Here is a 27,720-nt window from a genome sequence, read left to right on the forward strand (position 1 = left end):
TGATTTTAAGCAATCACAACATGCCACCTCACAACCAGTCCGTAGTGAGGAAGTAATTTTCATGGGGTCAGCAGAAGTATGGTTGCCTGCTGTTAAAATGTAAGCACTAAATGTTTCTTCGAGTCGATCGTTGCTTCTTCTTCTGTACTTACACGCCGAGTCGATCGTTGCTTCTTCTTCTGTGCATATGATCGAATAATTTTATAGGCAGACTTTAAATTCGAGTTATTCATGTTTGTAAACGGAACAATACCACTCTACTAAATCTTCAAATTCAGTATTTCAGTTGACATGCTATCTGTATTTGATATTTATAGTGAGAAAGGAATCTGCATTTGAAAAGAGTAAACTAGAGTTAGTTAAAAAGACCATTGAGCTTTGATTTTATCGATTAAACAATTGCGAAGTAGCTATGTACCAATACTTTTTACTTTCTAGGTTGTTTTATGACTTTGGGAAGTATGAGAATGTAATAGTAGTAGTTTTTATGGGGTCAGCACTAGTCTGGTTGCATATAGTTAAAATGTGGTGCTAGCTGGTAAATTTGGTTGCACTAGTTTCATTTTTTTTATGGGAGAATAAACTAGTTCAACTGCTAGTTCACACAAGTTGCATAACTTGTTCAGCTCAGAATTTTTTGATTTGCTCTGTTTTATTTGTCATTAGCTTTCCTACTTTCAGATCAGTTCTTGTGATTCTTTCACTTTAATTAACAGGTATAAGAGGGTGGCGTACCTGGATACTGATGTTGGCCAGCCTGAGTTCACACCTCCAGGTTTTGTGTCACTTCATGTACTTGAGGAACAAGCTAAAGGTGCAGGCTCAGAGCCTTCAACTTTTAATTCCCCTTTAAAATGTTTTGATCACTGGCTGAACATTCTGTCATTTTTTTGATAATTCAGATTTGACAATGCTATACCTGCGGGCCCCAAAGAGGTAATTGTATTTCACAAGGCTTAGTTTTGTGCAGTCTTTTATTATTTCATATAGTATTTGCAATTTACTCATTGATTTGCCTTTTGGTGTTGCTAGGAACAATCCCGTGCTTAATTTAAAATAGATTACTGTATGTGAGAAAGCTATTTCATTTGTCAATTTTTCCCTGAATTTCTTATTCCAATATTATTAACCGTTCAGGGGTCAAATTAATCTTTTGCTTTCTTCCAAGATATTATGAATACTCAAACATTATGAAGTTTGATTTTCTACCAATTCTGCAATAGCAAGATTTACCCGTTAAGAGTCTTATCATTAGCACAGTAGTTTAAGTGCCCATCACATAGAACTAATTAATAATATCTATATCATATACTTACTGAAATAAACATATGTACCAGTTGATATTTCATTGTGTTCTCATGTATGGTCTTCTGCAAGCTGTCTAATACATTTTCCCCACATATCCTAGGTGCTTCTTTTTTGGTGATGTTGCTGCACACAAGAACCCAAAACTTCTCTTGAGCTACATTTTTGGGCTTTATGATTATTTTCTTAAAGAACTCTATCACTTCAATGAGGCTGATAACCCTCACAAATCAGCTATACCGATTGTTATCAACACTTCAGGGTGGGTGAAAGGTGAGATTTCATTGATTGCATCAAGGTTTGTGCTGGTAATTCACATGGCTAATGTGGAAGGTTGGAGGGGGGAATATGATAAGATGAGTTTCAGATTTTGACTTGGATAATGGGACACTCACCTGTAATACTAATATCTTTTGTGACTAAATGACTGCATTTTCCCTTTCTTTTGTTGCAAACGTCCAGTTTCATATTGTACTGTGTGACTTTCAGGTATTGGACTTCATGTTCTGTCAGAGATATTGAGATACGTATCCCCAACTGACGTTATTCGGCTAAACACCACAGCAGAGGGTAAAAACTTACCAGGAGGTGCATTTTGGCTGGATGCACACGAGGGAAATTCACAAGTTAATCTAGTTGAAATTCGCGCAGCGCAGAACTCTCCTCGGCAGTAAGTCTTGACTATTTTGAGTAATTCATTTTCATGAAATGATATAGCATCAAAATTATTTTAATGACTTATGCCTATGTCACTGCAGTCTGTTAGTGAAGAAAGAGGCGCGAATTATTCGTGATCTCAGGCTGATTGCTTACTTCAGGCAGTGCTTGCCGAGGGACTTCCCAATTTTCTCTTCTGAAGATTCAGTTCAAGGAATTGCTGCTATAGACCCTTTTCAGCTCCCTCTTTCAAAAATACAGGTTATTGATCTACACAGCCAGGTGACCGCCTCCACCTCTTTATTCTGATCATATAGCAGTCAAGGTTGTTCTGAATATATGACGAAGTGATGATTGTCGTCATGTCATGATAGTTTCCTCCTTTTCTGTACTCCACGTACCAAACCGTATTTCGTAACTACAAAACAAATTACCATGCATACTTTCTGAATATTGAGCTTTTAACAACGCTGGGTTTGCATTCTCCTTTGATACTAGTGCTAACAAAGAGCCACAAAAGGTATGTATAGTAAATATCAACAAGGGTATTAAAATTTCCGATGTGTTCATTAATGGATGATATCTTGGATTAGTAACTGGAGGCTCCTTTGAAGCTTCTATACTGAGCTAACTCATCAAAATTAATTGGATTGTGAGTCTTTGGGTCAAAGGGTCGAGGAGAACTCAATTATGGTTACAATCTACTCCCTCCGTTCCTAAATGTAAGTCTTTGTAGAGATTTCACTGTAAACCACATACGGATGTATATAGATGCATTTTAAGTTTAGATTCATTCATTTTGCTTCGTATGTAATCCATCTAGTGGAATCTCTACAAAGACTTATATTTAGGAACGGAGGGAGTAAATGAGTAAAACTGTAGGGCCCTCCCCCCTACGGTTGTTTTGCCAACAAAATATCTACGTACATAGGGTCACGCGTGGTAGGGTAGTAATGTGCACAAATCTTATCTTAGTTGTACCTATAATTTTTCTCATTTGTATGCAGAGAACTTTATGTTTACGCTATTACTTTTACATAAATATGATAAACTCTTGACCAAAATGGTAATGAATATGTACCGCTTGTCTAATACAACAGAATGGTAAAAAAAAGAAAAAAATTACAACAGAATGGTAACAAGTTGTAAACGAATAGAATAATTTACTACTTACAGAATGATAGTTTAGCAACTTCTTACAGTTCCAAATGGTATAAAACAGTGTGGGCAAATTAACCCGTAATGGCAGTGCATCGTGTGTAGATAAAACTTATTTCGTACGGACTATCAATGCTGAGAACATTGATTTTGGGGTCTGTCTATTAACATAGTTTCTATGGGCGTATAGATTTCCGGTGATTCGGTATATGACTTCTTGGCCGGTACTATCGTCGGTATTGGATCAAGTTCATCTGTCCCTTTGTCAACTGAATGCTCCTCTCCTTGGTGCATGGGACTTGGTATGTGCCTTGTTTAGTGTTTTTGTTGAAGTAAACTGATAATACTTGCTAATTTCTTGTATGGTATTGGTCTTGATTTTAGGTTTTATCAAGGCCATTGATATTCCAGGAGACTGCATTCATCTGATAACACCTGTTTCTCATCAGCTTTTAGAAAATGTTGACATCATTTTTCCAAGTTGTATTGCAGTGCCTGACGGCCTCTTTCAGGTAATAAACAGTCGTCAGAATTATACTTCTTTGTTTTTTCTTTGCAAGCACAGCCTGCTGTTTTAATTTCCTTATGATTGTATATTAATCACCACAGTGGAAATAAATTACTACTCCCACTGTACAGAAATATAAGAGTGTTTTAGATTACTAAAGTAGTGATCTAAACGCTCTTCTATTAGCCAAATTCTTGGCTAGTGCATGTTTTCTTCTCAAGAATTACCATTGCCTACAATTGAATATATATTTCCTGAAATTCCCCAGCTCAATATTTCCGAGGCTTTTAAATTGTGCATATTTCCCACCCAGGCACATTTTAGCCTGTTTTAATTGATCGTTGAACCATGTTCTGAGAACTCTAACCACATAATCCTGCTCAGTACTGTTGTGTAACACATATGCCTTTGATGCAATGTCCCTCCTCTCCATTTGATCATGACAAAGTATCTGTAGTTCCAATATTTCAACCTGCTTCCATAAGCATCAGGAAGGAATTGATGGGAAGCATTATCCTTTCCCTCGCACTGACATTCAGTCCATCGCTAGGACCGTATGGTCAGCTAGAATGGTACTCGACCTATGAAAAGATCTCCACCGAGTTCACAGTAGTTGCTTGTACAATTAAAAAACCAAGACAAAACTATACTAGAACATGATATGGTACATGTACATATACATTTTGTGCCAAAATTTTCTTGCACTGAACATGATCATGTTTTTTGACCAAACATAAGATGCATGTTTCGCTAAGTTTTAGTAACATAATTGTTTTAGGATTTTTCGAATTGCACATATGTACTAACCTTCATCATGCGTTGAGATCTTCAGGCTGGAGAACTTCCACTCCCTTTTCATAATATTGTTACTCTGTTCTCAACTACAAGGCATTTGCAGTTACATGCACAATCACACCGTAAACACCCACGTGAACACATCCCCTAATTCCATGCTTAGAATTGATAGGTAAATGAGAGCATGTCACTGAATTTGTACCAAAATGCACTTGCGTACATGCAATTTGAGCACTTGGATTCGAACCGTGTGGGTGGAGTTATTCCCTCACAACTTGATCTGCTGAACTTGTGCTTGTATGTGTGGAGTACGATAGATCGGTTATTCCATCGATGCGTCTCATGATCTGTTCTCACTCGAACCTTGTACCTGCAGGTGCCAGACACAGTGGATGATATAACTGCCAGGCTGAGAGATCTGTAGAGATCTGCAGATGTCTACAAACAATTACGACCGTCCAGTATAGGCAACTTCACAGCTCTCAGTTGCCATGAACAACCAACCTACTATGAAAAACCATCACTATATCTTTGACATGTACGGAATGAGAACTTCATAGCAGTGTCATTTCTGCCAAACTGGCCTTAAACAACCTGATTAGGTTACACAAATTGATGGCTAGGGCAAAGACATGTACTGTATTTTAAGCTCGCCCCGTTTCTGAACTTGTAATTTCGTTTCAGTATGTACAATATAGTGCCGTATGACAGACTACATTACATGTCCTGGAAATAGGTGTACCTATCCTTGTTGCCCACATTAGTAGAGTCCTCCAAGCAATCTTAATTCTCCCATCTTTCTCCAGAGTTGCTATCCATGCAGCGGATTGTATGAGCAGCTCTTGATAATCATAAATTAAAGAGGGGAAAAGAACATAACATGACTCCTTATTATGCAGCCGCACATATTTTTAGAGAACTATAATGTAAAAAGTAAAAAAAAATGTTTACATGACTATACGGAACAGAAGAATTGTAGAAAGAAAGGAGAGAAAAACATCATCTAGAATCTGTCACTACAGGTAACGGCCGACGTCATTCAGCTGAACACGAATGGAGGTTTATGGACTATGTACATTATAATGCGGTGTATCCATGGACGGATTCGTCAAAAAACTATCTGCAACAACAATTAAGTCGTCAGATCAAGTGATGAAAAGCATAAGAAGCAACAGGGCAAACATAATATAACTATTAAAACAAGCAAATCCTATTCCAATCTGAAAGAAGTTATTAATCAGGCAAGCAGACTGAAATTAACTGAAAATGTCATTATGGCTCCAAACCAGAAACATAAGCCATGAACTTGGGCAGCTTAAGAATGATGCATGAAGCAATGGCATGAAACTGTTCTCCCCACTTGACAACAGAAAGGGAATTAAAGTAAGGTTGAAAACATGAGCAGGTACATTTTGGAACAATCTACACAAGTAAATTGTTTCATCTGCTTGGGAAGAATAATTATAACATTTATCATAAGCCTACACAAAGGTTGCTTTAAGAGGGCAGGCCTGGCGCAGTGGTGAAGTCCTCCCCACTTGTGCCAAGAGGTCCTGGGTTCGAACCAGCCTCTCTGCATTGCACTTTGCAGGGGTAAGACTAGGTTCCTATAATCCCTCCCCAGACCCCACCTTGTGTGGGAGCTTCTACGCACTGGGTCTGTCCTTCTACACAAAGGTTGCTTTAGATACACGCGGTTCCAAATTAATGCCAGAAAAAAGCATTTTGGGTATAGTTTTCCTTGTGAAGGCCTAGGGCATGGCCGTATTTGTGATATTTCTGCTTGGGACACATTTTATTTGGCAGTTTGCTGATTGAAGCTAACGCTCTTTAGGAATAGCTATTCCAGCTGGTGATCAGGGCTGAGTATATATGGCAATGCCCTTTAGTTTTAGCACCGTAGATTAGCTATTACCTCCTGACAATTGTATCAGAAATTAATAAGCCACGACTAGCTAATGGAATCAAAATGTCAGAATCCATCATCTATGTAATGCCTAAAAGATTGAAACAAGGGTATGTCTGACAGGACTGACAGAAATGACTTGGGAAAATGTAGCAGTTCTCCCTAATACATCATAACTGATCCAGGTAAAACTAGTCTGTATAAAGTCTCTCATTAGGCTCTTGTTAGGTACGTGCTAGAATAGATTTGCCAAACACAAATCTCAGAGCAAATTAACACATAGCCGGGTATGGTATTTCAGGATACAGAGCAGGGAGGGAGGGTAATCGCTTGATATCCCAAATTGTGCAAGAAAAAAAAGGCATGGAAAGATAGACAGAAACTGGAGCAGAAGATTCAGAGCAGAGCACCTGCATGAAGGAATGAATCAGAAGTGATGAGCCGAAACGAGATTTTTTCACCCCACAACGAAGGGGCCGATCTCCCCGGGCACGCATGCCGCGGGCAATCTCGTTGGCGACCAGCAGGCACGCCGACACCCACCCGGCGAGCACCGCCCACACCATGTCCACCATGTACGCCGCCAGCCCCCGCGGCATGGTCATCCTTTCCTTGCTGCTCCCCCTAGCCTTAGCCTTCCTTACTCCGCTGGCGCCTGGCTGCCACTGCCGCTGCCCCTGCTGTTGCAAAGGAGGCAGGCTGGCAGGCAATTCCACAAACACCTAGCATGCAGCTTTGAAAAGACGAAATGATGACCGGGAACCGAATCAAAGAGGGGATGAGCGAGTAAATTGCCCCTTCACCTTGGTGATGGACCCCCAAGCAGCACGCAACCGACGCCGGAATCTTGAACGGGGCACGGAGACCGAGTGTTGGCCTTCGCTTTAAGCACCACCTGACGTTGACGTAGGGCAGCGGCACTCGGCAGCTCCTCCATCCACCATCGGCTCCTTGATCAAGAGGCAACTCGGTGGGTGGATGTTTTCTTCTTGCCAGCCTTGCATTCCATGTCCGCATCGCCTCACATGGGCAAACGGGGGATCGCCACGTGGTACCCAATCATTTATCGTTAGATTTGGTGGTACCAGATTAGAGAGGAAGGAGGATTTGGATTTGGACAAGTGCGTCACAAGTGATTAGCAAGAGCCCATCATTGCGTACAAGCGAGGGGATCTTGACACTGACAACGACATTGACAGTGGTTTTACCAAGACCACAGGCTCAGTCAGCTGCAAATCCTAGCAAGGTTCCGACGGTGCCATGGTTTATGGGACCATGTCAATGTTTAGATTTCGGTCAAGCTTTAATGGCACACATGGTGCATGAGGCTGCTCATAGAGCATACCCTCTGTGGTGCACAATATCGTATATTATACTCCCTTCATTTTAAAATAAGTGTCTCAACCTTAATATAACTTTGTACTAAAGTTAGTATATAAAGTTGAGACACTTATTTTGGGACAGAGAAAGTATCATCTATAGCCAGACTACTCAAACCTCTCATGTAAGTCCGGGCAGACGCCCCTTCAGTGAAGAAAATGCGACCCACCCACACCCCCACCCCTCAAATCGGCCCTAAACTTGGGTTGTTTGGGCTTGTTGAGCCCCCCAAGTCCTTCAAGGGTTTGTGATTCTGCTGAAAGAATCGACTGCAAAAGTCATTGGGTCGCCTATGGAAAGGCCTTGATGAACACAAACACTGTGATACCCAATTCGCCCGTCTGAGTAGCAGTTGTCCTCAAGAGGAACGTTCTTTCGGTCTTCACCTTCGGAACCAAGTCTCCGGACTAGGGCATTCATAATGTAAAAGAACATAACATGAAGTTGCACATATGTTTATGACCCATTCTTAAGCAGATGCACATATCTTTAGAGAACTATAATGTAAAAGGAAAAATAAATTCTTCACAATACTAATACAGAACAGAAGAATTGTGGAAAGGAAGGAGAGAAGAAAGCATCATCTAGAATCTCTGTCACTTCTATTAATGGCCAAGCCATTCAGCTCAACACTAATGGAGATTTAGGGACTTTGTACAGTATAATGCAATGTGTATCCATGGATGGATCCGCCAAAAAACTATCTGCAATAACAATGAAGTCGTCAGATCAAGTGATGAAAAGCATAAGAAGCAACAGGGCAAACATAACTACTAAAACAAGCAAATCCTATTTCAGTCTGAAAGAAGTTATTAATCAGGCAAGCTGACTGAAATTAACTGAACATGTCATTATGGCTCCAAACCAGAAACATAACTGCATAAGCGGTTAAATTGGGCAGCTTAAGAATGATATCAAGCAATGGGCATGAAACCTTTCTTCCCAGTTGATGACAGGAAGGGAATTAAAGTAAGGTTAAAAAAATGACCAAGCACATTTGCAACAATCTACACAAGTAAATTGTTTCATTTGATTCGGAAGAATAATAAAAATGTTGATCATATATAAGCCTACACAAGCTAATTAATGATCTTCGTGAGTAGCTATTCCAGCTGGTGCCACTGAGACGGTGAAGATTTCAAAAGCATCACAGGGAAAGTTTCATTCAGGATTCAGGCTGATCGAGGCTGGGTATGGCCATACCATTCAATTTTAGTACAATACAGACCTACAGAATGACACCCTTTAAAATGGAAACAATAAAACTTTGAACGCAGAAAATTCTTTGAAAAGTTGTAACATTTATAGCCATGGAAGTAACTATTACCTCTTCAAAATTGTATCAGAAATTAATAAGCCATGACTAATGGAAACAAAATGTCAGAATCCATCATCTATGTAATGCCTAAAAGATTGAACCGCAGAAACAAGGGCACGTCTATGTCTGACAGGACTAATATAAGCGACTTTGGAAAATGTATGAGTTCTCCCCAATACACCATAACTGATCCATGTAAAACTACTCCGCATAAAGTCTCTCATTAGCTTCTTGTTAGGTACTACTAGAATAGATTTTCCAAACGTAAATGTCCGAGTAAACTAACACATAGCCTGTTATTTCAAGATACAGAGCAGATACTGCTAATCAACAAAGGTATCCACGATCGCTTGGTATCACAAATTGTGCAAGAAAAAACAAGACATAATATGACACCGTAGTTCTCTCTTAGAGAGGAAGCACCGAGTTATTACTAGCAAAGAAACTAAGAGCAGAAGGTTGAGAGCAGAGCACCAGCCTGAAGGAAGGAGTCAGAAGGGAGGGAGGATTTCCCCAGGAGTGAGATTCAGCCTACGACGAAGGGGCCGATCTCCCCGGCCCGCATGCCGCGGGCGATCTCGTTGGCGACCAGCAGGCACGCCGACACCCACCCGGCGAGCACCGCCCACACCATGTCCACCATGTACGCCGACAGCCCCCGCGGCATGCCCATCCTTTCCTCGCTCTCCCTCTTCCTAGCAGCCTTTCCTTGCAAAGGAGGCGGGGAATTCCACAAACACCTAGCCTGCAGCTTTGAAGAGACCAAATGAGATGTCACCGCAGAAAATCTCGAGCGAGCCGCCGGCAAGATCCCGCGACGACGACCGAAGGCTGGGTCTTGCCAACGGTGTTTGCTTCGATTTCATCAAATGAAAGAGAGAATGAGTAAAGCAATTGCCTTTTTACCTTGGCGGTGATGAACCGGAGCAATCTCCAACCAGCACGCACGGGCACCCTGCAGCCGACGCCGGAATCTTGAGCGGAGAAGGTTGCTGTGGGCGTGTGGTATGGAAAGATAAATATGAGGCAATCGAGACCGAGAGTTCACCTTCACCTTCGCTTTTGCTTTGCTCTCGGATGGATAACAGCCGGCACAACACAACTCTGCCACTTGATGCTCGTCCCCTCGCCACGCGACTGAATATACTAAGCAGACAACAACCTAGAATTAGAATTAGTGGGGAAGCACGCACAGCTGTGCCACCTGACGTAGGGCAGCTCCACATCCATCCACCACCGGTTCCTTGATCAAGAGGCAACTGGGCGGATGTCTTGCTCTTGCTTTTGCCCACCTCCCGTTCCATTCGCCTCTCGCTGTCGGGTCCTCGCGACGACGAACCGGAGGCCGCCGCGTGGGTACGGCCGGAAAAGCGGAAGCTTTATCGGTTGGATTTAGAGGTGCTTGGATTGGATTAGTACCATATTAGAGAGGCAGGACAGGCGGATTTGGATTTGGGCAAGTGCGTCACACGGTGATTAGCAGGATTCCAATTCCATGATTGCGTTGCGTCCAAGCAGAGGGGATGTTGACAAGGACGTGCCGGCGGGTTTAGCAAGGCCGCGAAAAATCGAGTCAGCGGCGGAGAGGAGCGTGCGTGGGTGCATGTTCTAGCGAGGTTTCATCGGCGCCCCGCTTGATTTATTTATCACACGTCGCTGTGAGATCTCTCGGTCAAGATTTGATGACATGCCTGATGCATGATCCGTATGCGGCTAGCTGTTTGGCTGACACGATGGATGCTCCTAGCATTCTTTTGGGCAAACATTTGCATTGTTCCTAGAACGGTCTATTTTTACTGACAAATGGTTAAGGATTCTCACAAATAAATCACAGTTTGAAGCGTAAAAACTGAAGAAAAATAATCGATAAGGGATGCTTTATTGCTTAAAAGATTTACGTAAAAAAACTAAAATAGCGTGAAAAAAGAATCGTGCAACAAATGTCTCAGGCGCATCTTTGTGTTAAGCGTGCTTGCACATTGGATGTGATTGACAGTTGACTCGACCGGACTCCATCTTTCTAATGTCTAGCCTATTGACTAATTGTACTAGGAATGGCTTTTCTTTCCAGTTAATTTCATTTTTACCCTCAAAATTCACCAAATTGCCATGAATTACCTTACTTGAGAAAAGTCTCAATTTAAACTCCTAATTTAAATATTCCATCCCACATTTTTACCCCCATTCATTTTTTTTTCCAAATGAGTCCGGACTAGGCAAGCCACGCAGGCTGTTTTTGTTTTGTTCTTGGTTGAGTTTGGTTTCTTTTGTGTGTGCCAAAACTGGTTTAGGGCGGCCCACGCCGCACATGGTCTGGCCCTCTCTCCCGTGGAACCCAAATCACCTTGCTCACTCTCCCGCAACTCACTATCTCCCTGCTTCGTCGCCGCGGTTCTTGCTTGTCGACATTGACCTATGCTGTCATGGAGGGAAGGGAAGAGAGCACGGGCGACGACGTGTCCATGGTTGGCATGGAGATTTGGCTATTGTGCTCATATTTAACCCCTGATTTTTCTTCAATGCTTGCAGGAAACCTTGACATGTAGCGGATCCATCTTTTTTGTGGCTTGGTGTTGGGATCCGAACCAAAGTGGATGGTCAGAAGGCCGAAGACGATGGTTTCTTTTGAAGGGAGTTTAACCGGTAGGAGATTTCTAGGATGCGTTGTGCAGCTTTGTGAAGAACTTGTAATCTTTAGCTCTATTTGCAGGTTTCTGTGTTGTGTTGTGCTCTGTTCTGCTATAACTAAATGTGGAATGTCAGTATTAGATGTTTACACTGAATGCCAGTATAATTTTTATAAACAGTTAAGTTAACTAAATATTGTATGTCAAGTTAACTTTGAGTGAGTGTGGCGGATCATGTTACTGATAGTGTGCCCTGTCATTGCTTGGTTTGTGTTTAACTGCAAGTACATTATGACTGTCAGGCCATTTGCATGTCCTAAGAGCAACTTGAACGGGCCGACCCAAACGAACGGCGATTGAGGGAGTCCTGAATTCGGAGATCCTCAGGTGTCCTGCATGGGAGTATGGGCCGGGCTGGATGGGCCTATTGACTGATTGTACTAGGAATAGCTTTTCTTTCCAGTTAATTTCATTTTTACCCTCAAGATTCACCAAATTGTCATGAATTACCTTTTTTGAGAAAAGTCTTAAATTAAACTCCTAATTTAAATATTTCGTTCCACATTTTTACCTCCATTCAATTTTTTCCCCAAATGAGTCCGGACTAGGCAAGCCACATAGGCTGTTTTTGTTTTGTTCTTGGTTGAGTTTTTTTTTCTGTGTGCCAAAATTGGTTTAGGCCGGCCCGTGCCGCGCATGGTCTGGCCCTCCCTCCCGTGGAACCCAATCACCTTGCTCACTCTCTCGCAGCTCACTATCTCCCTGCTTCATCGCCGCGGTTCCTGCTTGTCGACATTGACCTATGCCGTTATGGAAGGAAGGGAGGAGAGCACAGACCACGACGTGTCCATGGTTGGCATGGAGATGGAGCTCTTTGTAAGCCAAATTCATATCTAGGGTTAGGTCTTGTGTAATCTGGGATTTTTCGGTTTGAGCTCCGATTTGGCTATTGTGCTCCTATTTAACCCCTGATTTGTCTTCAATGCTTGCAGGAAAACCTGACATGTGGTGGATCCATCTTTTTTGTGGCTTGGTGTTGGGATCTGAGCCAGAGTGGATGCTCCATGGTCAGAGGGCGAAGACGATGGTTTCTTTTGAAGGGAGTTTAACCGGTAGGAGATTTCTAGGATGTATTATGCAGCTTTGTGAAGAACTTGTAATCTTTAGCTATACTTTGCAGGTTTCTGTGTTGTGTTGTGCTCTGTTCTGCTATAACTAAATGTGGAATGTCAGTATTGGATGTTTACACTGAATACCAGTATATTTTTTGTAAACAATTAAGTTAACTGAATATTGCATGTCAAGTTAACTTTAAGTGAGTGTGGTGGATCATGTTACTGATAGTGTGCCCTGTCATTGCTAGGTTTGTGTTTAACTGCAAGTGCTTTATGACTGTCAAGCCATTTGCATGTCACTAAGCATGTAAATGAAACTGATTGTCAGAGGAAAAATTCATTTTAAATGCTTGAAGAATCGGCCTATCCGTTGCAGTAGTCAAATGAACTGAATTCTGCTTGTCCCTGTTAAACTAATCACTAGTAGAAAAAAGGTCAAATGTGAAGCACATTAGTGTCGGTTTGATTTTGAGTCGGCACTAATGTGTCCATTAGTGCCGGTTCCAACGGCTAGCCGGCCGCTCTCATTAGTACCGGTTCATGGCGAACCTTTAGTACCGGTTCGTGCCACGAACCGGTACTAAAGGGAGTGGTGGCAGGATGTTGTCAGTCTGGGGCCCCTCCAGCACCTTTAGTACCGGTTCGTGCCACGAACCGGTACTAAAGGTCATCCTACATAAACCCTTCGTCCACCCGAGCTCGCTTTGTTCTTCCCCTTTCCCCTCTCCTCCTCTGTTCTTCCCCTCTCTTCCTCAAGCTCATCACACATTTTTCCCAAAATCTGTCAAGATTTGAAGGCCATCATCCATTCAAATGATCACAAAGGTTAGCAACTTTGTCCTTTCATCTCTCATTGCTAGATTAGCTCTTGCAATGCTTTGTATAGTGATTAATTTGTGAGTTTAGTAATTTGGGAGGAATTATATGTGCTAGTATTTGATTTATATGCAATTTGAGGTCAAAAATAACACTTAGTTTGCATATGTAGGTGTGGTTTACTTAGTGCCTTCTAAATCTCTGTCGTAACCACCGTCGATCGCCCGCACCGTCCCGTCGCCGGCACCACCTTGTGGTGAGGCTCTTGTTCATGAATGTTTTACATTACCAAATTGATGTTTGTGTGATTTGGATATATAGTTACTCGTATAATTAGCTTACCCATACGTTGTTTGTTATACATAATGCCATGGTTTTGATATCCGTCCCCGTCGGCCCTTGTCCTTGTTATGATTCGGATGTGGTATATTCTCTTTTAAAACTAGTTATTGCATTTCGTGTTTATGACAAATTATGCCCATCAAGTTGACATAGATATTTTTATCTAGGAGGTAGTGAACCGGGAATTCCAACCGACCCTATTGTCGAGAGGTTAAATTTAGTTGAAAGAGAAAATGAGTATTTGAAAGAAAAATTGAAAAGAATTGAGGGGGAGAAGATGGAATTGGAGTTGCATGTTGCCGATGTCGTCAATGATCACAAGATCAAGATGGAGAAAATGCGGTTGAAGATTAGAAAGATTAGAAAATATGCTATTGATAGTGTGGCTTGGTATCATTATGCTGTTGGATCAATTGTTACCTTAGTTGCGATCTTGATCGCATTTGTTGTTGCATTTAAATTCTTTAGCTAGAGAGTTATTTGTATGTTGCATTTAATTAAGTGTTGTATATGAACTTTATGTATGAACTTTATGTATGAACTTGTATTAATTTGGTCTATTCGGTGTTGTGTAATGAAGATGAGCCGACAATGAATGTATGATGACCGATGCTCTCCCAAGTTCATTAATGGCGTGCATACTTTTCTGCTTGCCGCTGAGGCAAACAAGCGGGCGGATGGTTTTATGCCTTGTCCATGTGCTGGCTGTAAGAATGGTCACAATTACTCTACGTCAAGAACCATTCACGTCCACCTATTTGAGTCCGGTTTCATGCCCCACTATAATGTTTGGACCAAGCACAGATAAATAGGGGTTATGATGGAAGACAATGAAGAAGAAGAGGACGCCGACAGCTATCCTGGCCATGGGTTCCCTGAATACGATGATACAACAATGGGGGAAGAAGCTGAGCTGGCAATGCGGGAAGAAGCTGAAGAAGAGGCATCATATGAGCCCGCTGATGATCTAGGTCGGGCCATTGCCGATGCAAATAGAAACTGCGCAAGTGATTTGGAGAAGAAGAAGTTGCAGCGCATGTTAGAGGATCACAAGAAATTTTTGTACCCGAATTGCGAAGCTGACAAAAAAATTTGGGCACCACACTGGAATTGCTGCAATGGAAGGCAGAGAATGGTGTATCTGACAAGGGATTTAGAAAGTTGCTGGTAATGATAAAGAATATGCTTCCAAAGGACAACGAATTGCCCGAGAGTACGTATGAAGCAAAGAAGGTTGTCTGCCCTCTAGGGTTAGAGGTGCAGAAGACACATGCATGCCCTAATGACTGCATCCTCTACCGCGGTGAGTACGAGGATTTGAACGCTTGCCCGGTATGCGTTGCATTGCGTTATAAGATCAGTCACAATGACCCTGGTGATGTCGAGGGCAAGCGCCCCAGGAAGAAGATTCCTGCCAAGGTGATGTGGTATGCTCCTATAATACCACGGTTGAAACGTTTGTTCCAAAACAAAGAGCATGCGAAGGCGATGCGGTGGCACGGAGAAGACCGTAAGAAAGATGGAAAGTTGAGAGTACCCGCTGACGGTTCATAGTGGAGAAAAATCGAGAGAAAGTACAGGGAGGAGTTTGCAGGTGACCCAAGGAACGTATGGTTTGGTCTAAGCTCAGATGGCATTAATCCTTTTGGGGAGCAGAGCAGCAACCATAGCACCTAGCCTGTGACTCTATGTTTGTATAACCTTCCTCCTTGGTTGTGCATGAAGCGGAAGTTCATTATGATGCCAGTGCTCATCCAAGGCCCTAAGCAACCCGGCAACGACATTGATGTGTACCTAAGGCCATTAGTTGAAGAACTATTACAGTTGTGCAATGGAACAGGTGTACGTGCGTGGGATGAGCACGGACATGAAGAATTTGACCTAAAGGCGTTGCTGTTCATGACCATCAATGATTGGCTTGCTCTCAGTAACCTTTCAGGACAGACAAACAAGGGATATCGCGGATGCACGCACTGTTTGGATGATACCGATAGTATATATTTGGATAGTTGTAGGAAGATTGTGTACCTGGGACATCGTCGATTTCTTCCGAGCAGGCATCCCGTAAGAAAGAAAGGCAATAATTTCAAAGGTGAGGCGGATCACCGGACAAAGCCTCACCACCGTACTGGTGCTGATGTACATGATATGGTCAAGGATTTGAAGGTAATCTTTGGAAAGGGTCCTGGCGGACAACCTGTTCCGAAGGACACTGACGGACGCGCACCCATGTGGAAGAAGAAATCTATATTTTGGGACCTGCCATATTGGAAAGACCTAGAGGTCCGCTCCGCAATCGACATGATGCACGTGACAAAGAATCTTGCGTGACCCTGCTTGGCTTCTTGGGCGTGTATGGGAAGACAAAAGATACACCAGAGGTACGGGAGGACCAGCAACGTATGCACGGAAAAGATGGCATACATCAGGGTCAGGCCAGCTACGCTCTTACCAAAGAAGAGAAGGAAATATTCTTTGAATGCCTGCTCAGCATGAAGGTACCGTCTGGCTTCTCGTCGAATATAAAGGGAATCATAAATATGGCAGAGAAAAAGTTCCAGAACCTAAAGTCTCATGACTGCCACATGATTATGATGCAACTGCTTCCGGTTGCATTGAGGGGGCTTCTACCAGAAAACGTTCGATTAGCCATTGTGAAGCTATGTGCATTCCTCAATGCAATCTCTCAGAAGGTAATCGATCTAGAAATCATACCAAGGTTACAGAATAATTTGGTGCAATGTCCTGTCAGTTTCGAGTTGGTGTTCCCACCATCCTTCTTCAACATCATGACGCACGTCCTAGTTCACCTTTGCGAAGAGATTAACGTTTTGGGTCCTGTATTTGTACACAATATGTTCCCCTTTGAGAGGTTCATGGGAGTCTTGAAGAAATATGTTCATAACCGTGCTAGGCCAAAAGGAAGCATCTCGAAGGGCCATGAAAATGAGGAGGTCATTGAGTTCTGTATTGACTTTATTCCTGACCTTAAGCCGATTGGTGTTCCTGAATCGCGGCATAAGGGCGGACTGGATGGAAAAGGCATGCTAGGAGGGGATCAAATAATATGTATGGACGGACATTCTCTCACTGAAGCGCACTACACAGTTCTACAGAATTCCACCTTGGTTGCTCCGTATATGGAGGAACACAAGAATTTTCTACACTCCAAACACCCGGAGAAGTCTGATGACTGGATTACACATGAACAAACGAGGACTTTCGCCGGTTGGTTGCAGAAACGTGCCATGCATGATGGCGATATTGAAGATGACCTGTACTCGCTGTCCTAATTACCATCTTCGAATATAATGACTTTCAAAGGGTACCAGATAAATGGGAATACATTTTACATGATCGCCCAAGATAAGAAGAGCACCAACCAAAACAGTGGTGTCCGCTTTGATGCAACAACCAACTATTGGGGATCGTAGCAGAAATTTAAAATTTTCTATGCATCAACAAGATCAACCTATGGAGTCATCTAGCAACGAGAGAGAGAGAGAGAGAGAGAGGAGTGCATCTACATACCCTTGTAGATCGCGAGCGGAAGCATTCAAGAGAACGGAGTTGATGGAGTCATACTCGTCGTGATCCAAATCATCGATGATCCAAGCGGCGAACGGACGGCACCTCCGCGTTCAACACACGTACAGAGAGGAGACGTCTCCTCCTTCTTGATCCAGCAAGGGGGAAGGAGAGGTTGAGGAAGAGGGCTCCAACAGCAGCACGATGGCGTGGTGGTGATGGAGAGGCAGTACTCCGGCAGGGCTTCGCCAAGCTCTTACGGAGGAGGAGAGGTGTTGGGGAGGGGAGGGGCTGCGCCTTGGATGTGGCTCTGCAGCCCTTCCCTCGCCCCTCTATTTATAGGAGGAGGGGGAAGGGGGCCGGCCCCCTCTAGATGAGATCTAGACGGGGGGCGGCGGCCAAGGGGAGGGGGCTTGCCCCCAAGCAAGGGGGCGCCCCCTTTAGGGTCCCCCCCAACCCTAGGCACATGGGCCCAAGGGGGGGATGCGCCCAGCCCTCCAAGGGCTGGTTACCTTCCCACTATGGCCCTTGAGGCCCTCCAAGAGAGGTGGCCCCTCCCGGTGGACCCTCGGAACCCCTCCGGTGGCCCCGATACAATACCGGTATGCCCCCAAACTTTTTCGGTGACCGTATGACAACTTCCCATATATAAATCTTCACCTCCGGACCATTCCGGAACTCCTCGTGACGTCCAGGATCTCATCCGGGACTCCGAAGAACATTCAGTAATCACTTACAAGTCTTCCTAATAACCCTACCGTCATCGAACCTTAAGTGTGTAGACCCTACGAGTTCAGGAGGCATGTAGACATGACCGAGATAGCTCTCCGGCCAATAACCAATAGCGGGATCTGGATACCCATGTTGGCTCCCACATGTTCCACGATGATCTCATCGTATGAACCACGATGTCAAGGATTCAAGCAATCCCGTAAAAAATTCCCTTTATCAATCGGTACGTTACTTGCCCGAGATTCGATCGTCGGTATCCCAATACCCCGTTCAATCTCGTTACAGGCAAGTCACTTTACTCGTTACATAATGCATGATCCCGTGACTAACCACTTAGTCACATTGAGCTCATTATGATGATGCGTTATCGAGTGGGCCCAGAGATACCTCTCCGTCATACGGAGTGACAAATCCCAGTCTCGATTTGTGCCGACCCAACAGACACTTTCAGAGATACCTGTAGTGCACCTTTATAGTCACCCAGTTATGTTGTGACGTTTGGTACACCCAAAGCACTCCTACGGTATCCGGGAGTTACACAATCTCATGGTCTAAGGAACTGATACTTGACATTAGAAAAGCTTTAGCAAACGAACTACACGATCTTGTGTTGTGCTTAGGATTGGGTCTTGTCCATCACATCATTCTCCTAATGATGTGATCCCATTATCAATGACATCCAATGTCCATAGTCAGGAAACCATGACCATCTGTTGATCAACGAGCTAGTCAACTAGAGGCTCACTAGGGACATGTTATGGTCTATGTATTCACACATGTATTACGGTTTTCGATCAATACCATTATAGCATGAACAATAGACAACTACCATGAACAAGGAAATATAATAATAACCATTTTATTATTGCCTCTAGGGCATATTTCCAACAGTCTCCCACTTGCACTAGAGTCAATAATCTAGTTACATTGTGATGAATCGAACACCCATAGAGTTCTGGTGTTGATCATGTTTTGCTCGCGGAAGAGGTTTAGTCAACGGATCTGCGACATTCAGATCCCTATGCACTTTACAAATATCTATGTCTCCATCTTGAAAATTTTCGCGAATGGAGTTGAAGCGACGCTTGATGTGTCTGGCCTTCTTGTGAAACCTGGGCTCCTTGGCAAGGGCAATAGCTCTAGTGTTGTCACATAAGAGAGTCCTCGGGCCCGACGCATTGGGAATACCTCCTAGGTCAGTAATGAACTCCTTCATCCAGATTGCTTCATGTGCTGCCTCCGAGGCTACCATGTACTCCGCTTCACATGTAGATCCCGCCATGATGCTTTGCTTGCAGCTGCACCAGCTTACTGCCCCTCTGAGGGAGTTCCGGACTAGGGGGTGTCCGGATAGCCGAACTGTCATCATCGGCCGGACTCCAAGACTATGAAGATACAAGATTGAAGACTTCGTCCCGTGTCCGGATGGGACTTTCCTTAGCGTGGAAGGCAAGCTTGGCGATACGGATATGTAGATTTCCTACCATTGTAACCGACTCTGTGTAACCCTAGCCCTCTCCGGTGTCTATATAAACCGGATGGCTTTAGTCCATAGGACGGACAACAATCATACCATAGGCTAGCTTCTAGGGTTTAGCCTCCTTGCTCTCGTGGTAGATCCACTCTTGTAACACACATCGTCAATATTAATCAAGCAGGACGTAGGGTTTTACCTCCATCAAGAGGGATCGAACCTAGGTAAAACATCGTGTCCCTTGTCTCCTGTTACCATCCGCCTAGACGCACAGTTCGGGACCCCCCTACCCGAGATCCGCCAGTTTTGACACCGACATTGGTGCTTTCATTGAGAGTTCCTCTGTGTCGTCACCGATAGGCTCGATGGCTTCTTCGATCATCATCAACGACGCAGTCCAGGGTGAGACCTTTCTCCCCCGACAGATCTTCGTATTCGGCGGCTTTGCACTGCGGGCCAATTCGCTTGGCCATCTGGAGCAGATCGAAAGCTACGCCCCTGGCCGTCAGGTCAGATTTGGAAGTTTGAACTTCACGGCTGACATCCGCGGGGACTTGACCCTCGATGGATTCGAGCCACAGCCGAGCGTGCCGCACTGTCACGACGGGCATGATTTAGCTCTGCGGCCGGACAGTAACCTGGAGGCCGCACTCGAACCCGCTCCGATCTTCAATTCGGAGCCGGCCGCGCAGATCGAGGACGGATGGCTAGACACCGCCTCGGGGGCTGCAACCTCTGCGGCGATAGAGCCGAACACTGACCTTGTCCCTCATAAAGCTCGTGACTCCGAGGTGCCGGACTCCTTGCCGGACTCCGAACCTCCCGCGCCCCCTCCGATCGAATCCGATCGGGCACCGATCATGGAGTTCACCGCAGCGGACATCTTTCAACTCTCACCTTTCGACGACATCTTGAGTTCGCTAAGGTATCTCTCGTTATCAGGAGAGCCCTGGCTGGACTGCGGTCAGGATGGTTGGGATGCGGACGATGAAGAAATTCAAAGCCCACCGACCACCCACTTGGTAGCCGCTGTCGACAATCTAACTGACATGCTAAACTATGACTCCGAAGACATTGACGATATGGATGACGATGCCGGAGACGACCAAGAACCAGCGCCTAAAGGGCACGGGAAAGCCACCCCAACTCATGACGTATACATGGTGGATATACCAAAAGGAAGCGATAATGAGGAAAAACGGGACGTGGCGAAGGACAACTCCCCCAACAAACAACCAAAGCAGCGACGCAAGCGCCGCCCGAAGACCGGCATCGATAAAAACGGCACCCGTACGGACCCGGCCTAGAGCAGGGCGAAGCAGTGGACGACGCACATGTCAACAAGCAGCCAGCCGGACAGGAACTGGACAAGCAACCCATCCCCGGCGATGATGATCTCACATCACCAGAGCATATGAATCTTCATAAAAGGCTCGTCGCCACTGCAAGAAGTTTGAAGAAGCAAAAGCGAAAGCTCAAAACAGCGGAGGACGCACTCAGAATGAGATGGAGCAAAGTACTCAACAGCGCAGATAAACATGGCGCTAGTCACCAGACAAAGAGCTACCCGAAGCGCAAGCTGTTGCCCGAATTTGACGAGGAGGCCTTAGAGCCCCCGCAGTCAAAAAATAAAGAAGCCGCCTGGCCGGATAGACGACCAGAGGATAGGCCAAGAGCAACAAGGGGCACCGCACACAAGCCGGCACACGATCAGCATAAAGATCCTTGGAAAAGGGACGACCCAGTCAGATCTATTTATGAGCCAAAAAAGAAGACTCCAGGAAGCAACATAACCCGCCGAGCATTCAAAGACAACGGCACACCCAAATACAGGGGCGCCGCACACCCACTATGTTTCACCGATGAGGTACTGGATCATGGATTTCCAGCGGGATTCAAACCCGTAAACATAGAAGCATATGACGGAACAACAGACCCCGGAGTGTGGATTGAGGATTATATCCTACACATACATATGGCCAGAGGAGGCGATCTCCACGCCATAAAATACGTACCCCTCAAGCTCAAAGGGCCAGCTCGGCATTGGCTTAAAAGCCTCCCAGAAAATACCATTGGAAGTTGAGAAGAGCTTGAGGATGCGTTTGGAGCAAACTTTCAGGGGACCTATGTCCGCCCTCCGGATGCAGACGATTTAAGTCACATAACTCAATAGCCTGGAGAGTCAGCACGCAAATTCTGGAACAGGTTCCTCACTAAAAAGAACCAAATAGTAGACTGTCCGGACGCTGAAGCCTTAGCAGCCTTTAAACACAACGTCCGAGACGAATGGCTTGCCAGACACCTCGGCCAGGAAAAACCAAGAACAATGGCCGCACTAACAAGCCTCATGACCCGCTTTTGCGCGGGGGAAGACAGCTGGCTGGCTAGGTGCAGCACCAGCGACCCGAGTACATCCGAAGTTAGGGATGGAAATGGGAAATCACGACGCAGAAAAGATCGGCGCCGGAATAAGGAAAAAGGCCCGAATAGTACGGCGGTCAACGCCGGATTCAAAAGCTCTCGGCCGAACAACAAAACACTGCCTCTCAAGGACAACAGTGACGAGCTATCCAACCTAAATAAGATAATGGACAGACTATGTCAAAAACATGGTACCCCCGGGAAGCCTGCAAACCATACCCACAGAGATTGTTGGGTCTTCAAACAGTCCAGCCGACTTAATGCCGAACACAAGGGGCTCGACACACCAAGCGAAAGTGACGAAACGCAACAGCAGCACTCCGGAAAACAGAAGACTTTCCCACTAGAAGTAAAAACAGTGAACTCACTTCATGTGATAACACGAAAAGACAGCGCGGCACCTGCGATACCAGGACACCGGCCGCAGAATGGGGATAGACCATACAAAAATTCACCATAGCAGCACTTCCTTTAAAGGAGTGACGCCAGGCCTTTAAGCCAATTATACAGGCTTTGTACCACTAGAGGTTGTGTTCGGTTTATCTGACAACCTCCGTCGTGAAAAGCTCACTACCCATCGCCCCATTCAAACAGTAGCCCTTAAGCACTACTGGGGCACGCAGCTTTCGCCAGCCCTAACGCAATACCACATTACGCGTTTTTTACACTTAAAAATGCCCGGTCAACGTGGCATAATTTCATTAAAAAGTAACTCCGAGTGTTCCTCGACCACGGAGAAATGTGAGACTGCCTCGACAGCCACACACTAATCAGACCTTGCGGGTCAAAGCCCCTAAAAACAGGTCATTCAGACCTCGGACATGGTTAGGTGAGTCCGGCAAGGGGCTTCCCAGCCGCATATCCCCTTTATAAGGGGCTGCGTGTATAAATGATGAGAGCCAATAAAGCTCAATTTTCTTCCTTTTATTCTATTTTTATACAACCTCTGCACGAATTTCTTGGAAACTAAGTCCTTCTCTTTTACAAATGAAGCACGTGCTACACCCGTCCAGGATACAGCACAACGGAGACACAGGTGCAGACGTGTAGCAGGGACCCGTCGCAAGGATTCTTTTCAGATTAAGACCCTGCGTCAACCTTTCTTACTGTCTCTTGTTGATACACATCCCCCGGTTTCAAACCATAACCGAGGAGGAGGTTGGCGTTTTGGCATCGGCCGCGTCAGAAGTTCCCGCCTGAACCTGGACACTAGGGGCTTAGGGCATCGTTCTGCCCGGCATCATAAAGACCGAACACCTCAGGGAGTGTTCGACGTCTCGAGTTAGGCCTTATATGCATCAGCTCCGAATCATGTCTTTGGTCAAATGTTGGGTTTGCCCGGCTCCTGTGTTTTGCTGCCTTACGTTCCGCATCATCGGCTAACACGGCACCAGGAGAACTACTGCGATTGTGCCCCGGTTCGACTGGGCGAGCGCCTTAGTAGAGAAAGCCGACAACTGACTGTCATGATATAGCGAGAGACTGGTCAACCACTCGATCGACCATTGGAATGTTTAGAATTCCTCCGCTTTGATGAAGGACCGCTTCCCGGTCAGGCACATACGCACCCCGAAGTTCGGAGAGGAGCGGTGCCGCTAGGGGCTATATAGTAGCCCCACATTCGAGCTCCTATGGCTAAGTGAAAGTAATAAAGCATTATAGTCCGGTTGCCTAGTTTGCTATGCTATCACCTCCCTACAAGGACCAAGACGTTGGATTAAGTGTGAAAAAGCGCTTTTCTTTTTGCAAACACCCCCGCACCATGTGCGTGGGGGCTGAAGCCAAAGACTGCAACTTTCAGGTTATTCATACATATACGGCCGCACAGGAGATAGTTCAATACTTGAACACACAAGTATAAAAAGTTATTGCATTATAAATATAATCTCAGAAATCATACATGTCATTCAAACATAACATCTTTCGAGCACTGCGACTCTATTATACGAGCGCCCTGTAGGACTTCCTCAAAATAGTGCTCGGTGGGAAATCGGCTTTTGTCCGAACCCCGGGATGCAACAGCGGTGGCATCCATCTCCGCCCAGTATGTCTTGCCACGGGCGAGAGCCATCCCTGCACCTTCTATGCATGCCGACCGCTTCATCGCCCCAATATGCGGCACCACCCCAAGGAATTGTTGCAACAAGCCAAAATAACTCTTCGGCTTGGGCCTTTTCGGCCACAGATGAGCGACCACATCCGTCATGGCTAGTCTGGACAATCTATTCAGCTCAGCCCACTCAACCAGCCGATCACTCAACGGAAGTGGACGCTCCGGACTATGGAATTGAGACCAGAAAAGCTCTTCCATTTCATGATCCTCCTGGCTTCGAAAGTGCACGACTGCGTCTGCCGCACTCGCCGCCAAGTCCAGATAAGGATCCTCCGCACCGTACAATCGGCCCAGCTGAGCATACTTCGGATCCGTGAACTTCCTACGCAGCATAAAGGGCTTTCCAGCCACAATGTCTTCGACCTGACGCAGTTCCTCCTTCATAGCCCGCATCGCACTATGGGCATCCTTGGCTTTGGCGTCGGCCTTCTTCAGGTACTCTTGCTCCGCTCGGTGTTCTCCTTCAAGAACTTCCAGGCGGTCGGTAGCAACTTTTAATTTCGTGGCCATTCCGGCCATCTCCTCCCTGCTTCGGCAGTGAGCAGCCTTCTCGGCTTCTAGCTCTTCCGCTGCCTTCGAGGCAGCCGCCTCGCTTTTTCTGGCTTGCTCCTTGGCCCGAGCAAGTTCTGCTCGAAGGTCTTCCACAGCAGCAACACCATCTGCATCAAGCATACAAATTGTAATGAATGGGCGTCAGCTCCCTTACTAGGCGACCTCGGAGCAACCACTTACCTTGTGACTCATCAAGTCGTTTATTAACCAGCGAGATGTCCGCATCCGCAACATCGAGTTGCCTCTTCAGTTCGGCAACTCCATTAGTCCGGCTGGCCACCGAACGTTCCGCCACCTGCATAGGAAAGGCGACAATCTACAACTGAGATTATGATCCTCGGCACGTTGTCGCTTTCGACAGCATACCAAGTCTCAGGGGCTACTATCTATACAGGGCGCACTTCATGTGCAAAACTGTTAAACGGTATGTCATTTTTTGCGTACCTCAAATCCCGTCAGCAAGCTTCCGACGGCCTCATACAACCCGCTCTCGGCGAACGAGATCCTTTCAATAACCATACTCATTAATGTGCGGTGATCTTCCGAGATGGACGTCCTCCTAAGTAAATCCTGCAGCCCCACCGGCCGTATTCCAATGGGTGCCGAACTCTCTGGCCCCGCCGGACTCAAGGAGACCCTCCGCGACGACACCTCAGGGTCGTCCGCCCCGCATGATGGGGCGGCAGATGGAGGCGTTTCACTCTCCATCATCTCCGGACGAAGGTCTCCCGAAGATGAGCTGTGCTGAGATGGGCTGAGATCCGAACTACAAGATGAAAACTTCGGTTACCCTTAAAAATTAAGCAGGGGTATCCACTATTACAAAATTCCCCCTTTTCTACTTACGGCTCGCTGGAGAGCTGATTCCTCTGAGGAGACAGTGCGGCCGGGACTCTCCCCGGCACAGGACCTTCCGGTGCAGATTTCTTTCCCCGCTTCGAGGCCTTGGCTTCCGGGTCTTCGGAAGCTATCCTCTTCTCCCCCTGGAAGGAGGGACTCTTGACTCCTCCCTTACTGAAAGCCTCCTTGGCAGAGGTGGTAGTTCCCCTGTGCCCCCCTTCGCTCTCCTCCGAGGGTGCAACCTCCAACATTTTAATTAGCACGGGATCCTGCGTGGTCTCAGGGAGGGGGGCCGGACACCGTATCAGTTTCGCTAGCGCTATCCACTCATGTCCAAGGGATAGCTGGTTAAAAGGCAAACCCATGATAAATAAGTGGACAGTGTGTCCGGACACAGGGCTACTTACTTGAGTATCCGGGCGATTGCAGCTTAGGCCAGCATCCTCGGTCAAGACCGGACGCATCTCTTCCGATTCGAAGAACAGTTTGTACATCTCCATGGGTGTCAAACCCATGAAGTGTTGAAGAGCTCGTGGCCCCTCCGGATTAAATTCCCACAGGCGGAGGGGGCGACGTTTGCAGGACAGTAGGCGCCGGATCAGCATAACCTGTACTACTGCGACCAGATTGATCTCCCTTTCTTGGAGGCCTCGAATCCGGTCCTGCAAAAGGGGTACGTCTTTAGGCGGCCCCCAGTCACGCCCCTTGTTGACCCATGACGTCAACTGTTGTGGAGGGCCCGAGCGGAAGACGGGCGGCGGCCTCTGCCTGCTGCCCCTGGGAGTGGTGATATAGAACCACTCCTGTTGCCACACGCCGAGCTCCTCTTGAAAAGAGCCCTCAGGCCATGGAGCATCGGCCCTCTTGCTTATAACCGCCCCGCCGCACTCTGCCTGGCGCCCCTCGATCATCTTCGGCTCCACGTCGAAGGTTTTGAGCCACAAGCCGAAGTGAGGGGTAGTGCGGAGGAAGGCTTCGCAGACGACAATGAATGATGAGATGTGGAGGATAGACTCCGGAGCCAGGTCATGGAATTCCAGCCCATAGTAAAACATGAGCCCCCTCACGAAGGGATCCGTCAGGAAGCTTAAACCCCGACGGAGGTGAGACACGAACACGACGCTCTCACCAGGCTCGGGAGTAGGAATAACTTGCCCTCGGGCAGGCAGCCTATGCGAAATCTCGTAGGTTAAATACCTGGCGTCTCTTAGCTTTAGCACGTCCTCTTCCGTGACGGAGGAGGGCATCCACCGGCCTCGTAGGTCGGGGCCGGACATTGTCGAAGATCGAAGGTACCCAAATATGGAACCCTGGGTGCTGGAACTCGGGGCGAGGGGCGGATTTGATAGAGGATTGAAGAAAAAGAACGGGCCTTGGTCTCATTATAAAGAGGGAGAATACCAAGAGCCGTCCGCGTGACCGTTTGGAACCCGCCTTCGATGGAGGGGGCATGGCAACGGGCGCGGTTGGGTTACCCACGTCCGTATTCATGAGAATCCTGGAATAAGGGGAACACGATCTCTGCTTCGACAAGACGTGCCAAGGAAACCGCCTCGCTAAACGCGCGGAGGTGGAACAATAAAAATAATTCGAGTAAAGGCTTGGTAATGGTGTGACATCACGCCACAAAATACGTCAGTAGATTGAACTTGTGTAATATTATTCTCTCTACGATGGTATGTGGAATTTATTTTGCAGAGCCGGACACTATCCTGGTGTTCACAATCTTCTATAAATTATTCAGAGGAAGACCCCGCCTTGCAATGCCGAAGACAACATGCGCGCCGGACTCGTCGTCATTGAAGCCTGGTTCAGGGGCTACTAAGGGAGTTCTGGACTAGGGGGTGTCCGGATAGCCGAACTGTCATCATCGGCCGGACTCCAAGACTATGAAGATACAAGATTGAAGACTTCGTCCCGTGTCCGGATGGGACTTTCCTTGGCGTGGAAGGCAAGCTTGGCGATACGAATATGTAGAGTTCCTACCATTGTAACCGACTCTATGTAACCCTAGCCCTCTCCGGTGTCTATATAAACCGGATGGCTTTAGTCCATAGGACGGACAACAATCATACCATAGGCTAGCTTCTAGGGTTTAGCCTCCTTGATCTCATGGTAGATCCACTCTTGTAA

The 27,720-nt window shown here is 46.1% G+C and overlaps 2 protein-coding genes and 1 long non-coding RNA gene across 7 annotated transcripts in view; 1 reads left to right on the forward strand and 2 right to left on the reverse strand.

Moving 5' to 3' along the window:
- Window positions 1-5,138, forward strand: part of LOC119324605 (polynucleotide 5'-hydroxyl-kinase NOL9-like) — a 6,329-nt gene extending 1,191 nt beyond the window's left edge. The window contains exons 2-9 of the mRNA XM_037598377.1: window positions 717-814; window positions 903-936; window positions 1,409-1,578; window positions 1,795-1,975; window positions 2,064-2,244; window positions 3,311-3,422; window positions 3,505-3,632; window positions 4,800-5,138. Coding sequence (XP_037454274.1) covers window positions 717-814; window positions 903-936; window positions 1,409-1,578; window positions 1,795-1,975; window positions 2,064-2,244; window positions 3,311-3,422; window positions 3,505-3,632; window positions 4,800-4,847 — 952 coding nt within the window. The 3' untranslated portion in view covers window positions 4,848-5,138. The remainder of the gene's footprint in view (window positions 1-716; window positions 815-902; window positions 937-1,408; window positions 1,579-1,794; window positions 1,976-2,063; window positions 2,245-3,310; window positions 3,423-3,504; window positions 3,633-4,799) is intronic.
- On the reverse strand, window positions 4,685-7,355 carry LOC119324606. Of its 3 annotated transcripts, none has more exons than XR_005157051.1 (3): window positions 6,740-7,330; window positions 5,166-5,543; window positions 4,685-4,793 (listed from the first exon to the last, which is right to left on the reverse strand). It is a non-coding gene; the product is annotated as an uncharacterized LOC119324606 (long non-coding RNA). The 3 variants fall into 3 exon arrangements; XR_005157050.1 differs by lacking the exon at window positions 4,685-4,793 and having other exon boundaries at window positions 5,062-5,543; window positions 6,740-7,062; window positions 7,133-7,355; XR_005157049.1 differs by lacking the exon at window positions 4,685-4,793 and having other exon boundaries at window positions 5,062-5,543; window positions 6,740-7,315.
- Window positions 7,356-8,128: 773 nt separating this feature from the next.
- Window positions 8,129-10,609, reverse strand: LOC119325738. Of its 3 annotated transcripts, none has more exons than XR_005157661.1 (4): window positions 10,076-10,609; window positions 9,934-10,001; window positions 9,502-9,772; window positions 8,129-8,413 (listed from the first exon to the last, which is right to left on the reverse strand). XR_005157661.1 is itself a non-coding variant. In XM_037599464.1 (4 exons), exons 1-3 carry the CDS (start codon window positions 10,329-10,331, stop codon window positions 9,554-9,556), a joined length of 537 nt encoding a protein of 178 aa, XP_037455361.1. In that variant the 5' UTR covers window positions 10,332-10,603; the 3' UTR covers window positions 8,129-8,413; window positions 9,506-9,553. The 3 variants fall into 3 exon arrangements, 2 of the variants coding, with proteins under 2 accessions (XP_037455361.1, XP_037455360.1); XM_037599464.1 differs by having other exon boundaries at window positions 9,506-9,772; window positions 10,082-10,603; XM_037599463.1 differs by having other exon boundaries at window positions 9,506-9,772; window positions 10,076-10,603.
- Between the last annotated feature and the right edge of the window lie 17,111 nt (window positions 10,610-27,720).

The sequence above is a fragment of the Triticum dicoccoides genome, chromosome 6B, assembly GCF_002162155.2.
Source record: "Triticum dicoccoides isolate Atlit2015 ecotype Zavitan chromosome 6B, WEW_v2.0, whole genome shotgun sequence".
NCBI lineage: Eukaryota > Viridiplantae > Streptophyta > Magnoliopsida > Poales > Poaceae > Triticum > Triticum dicoccoides.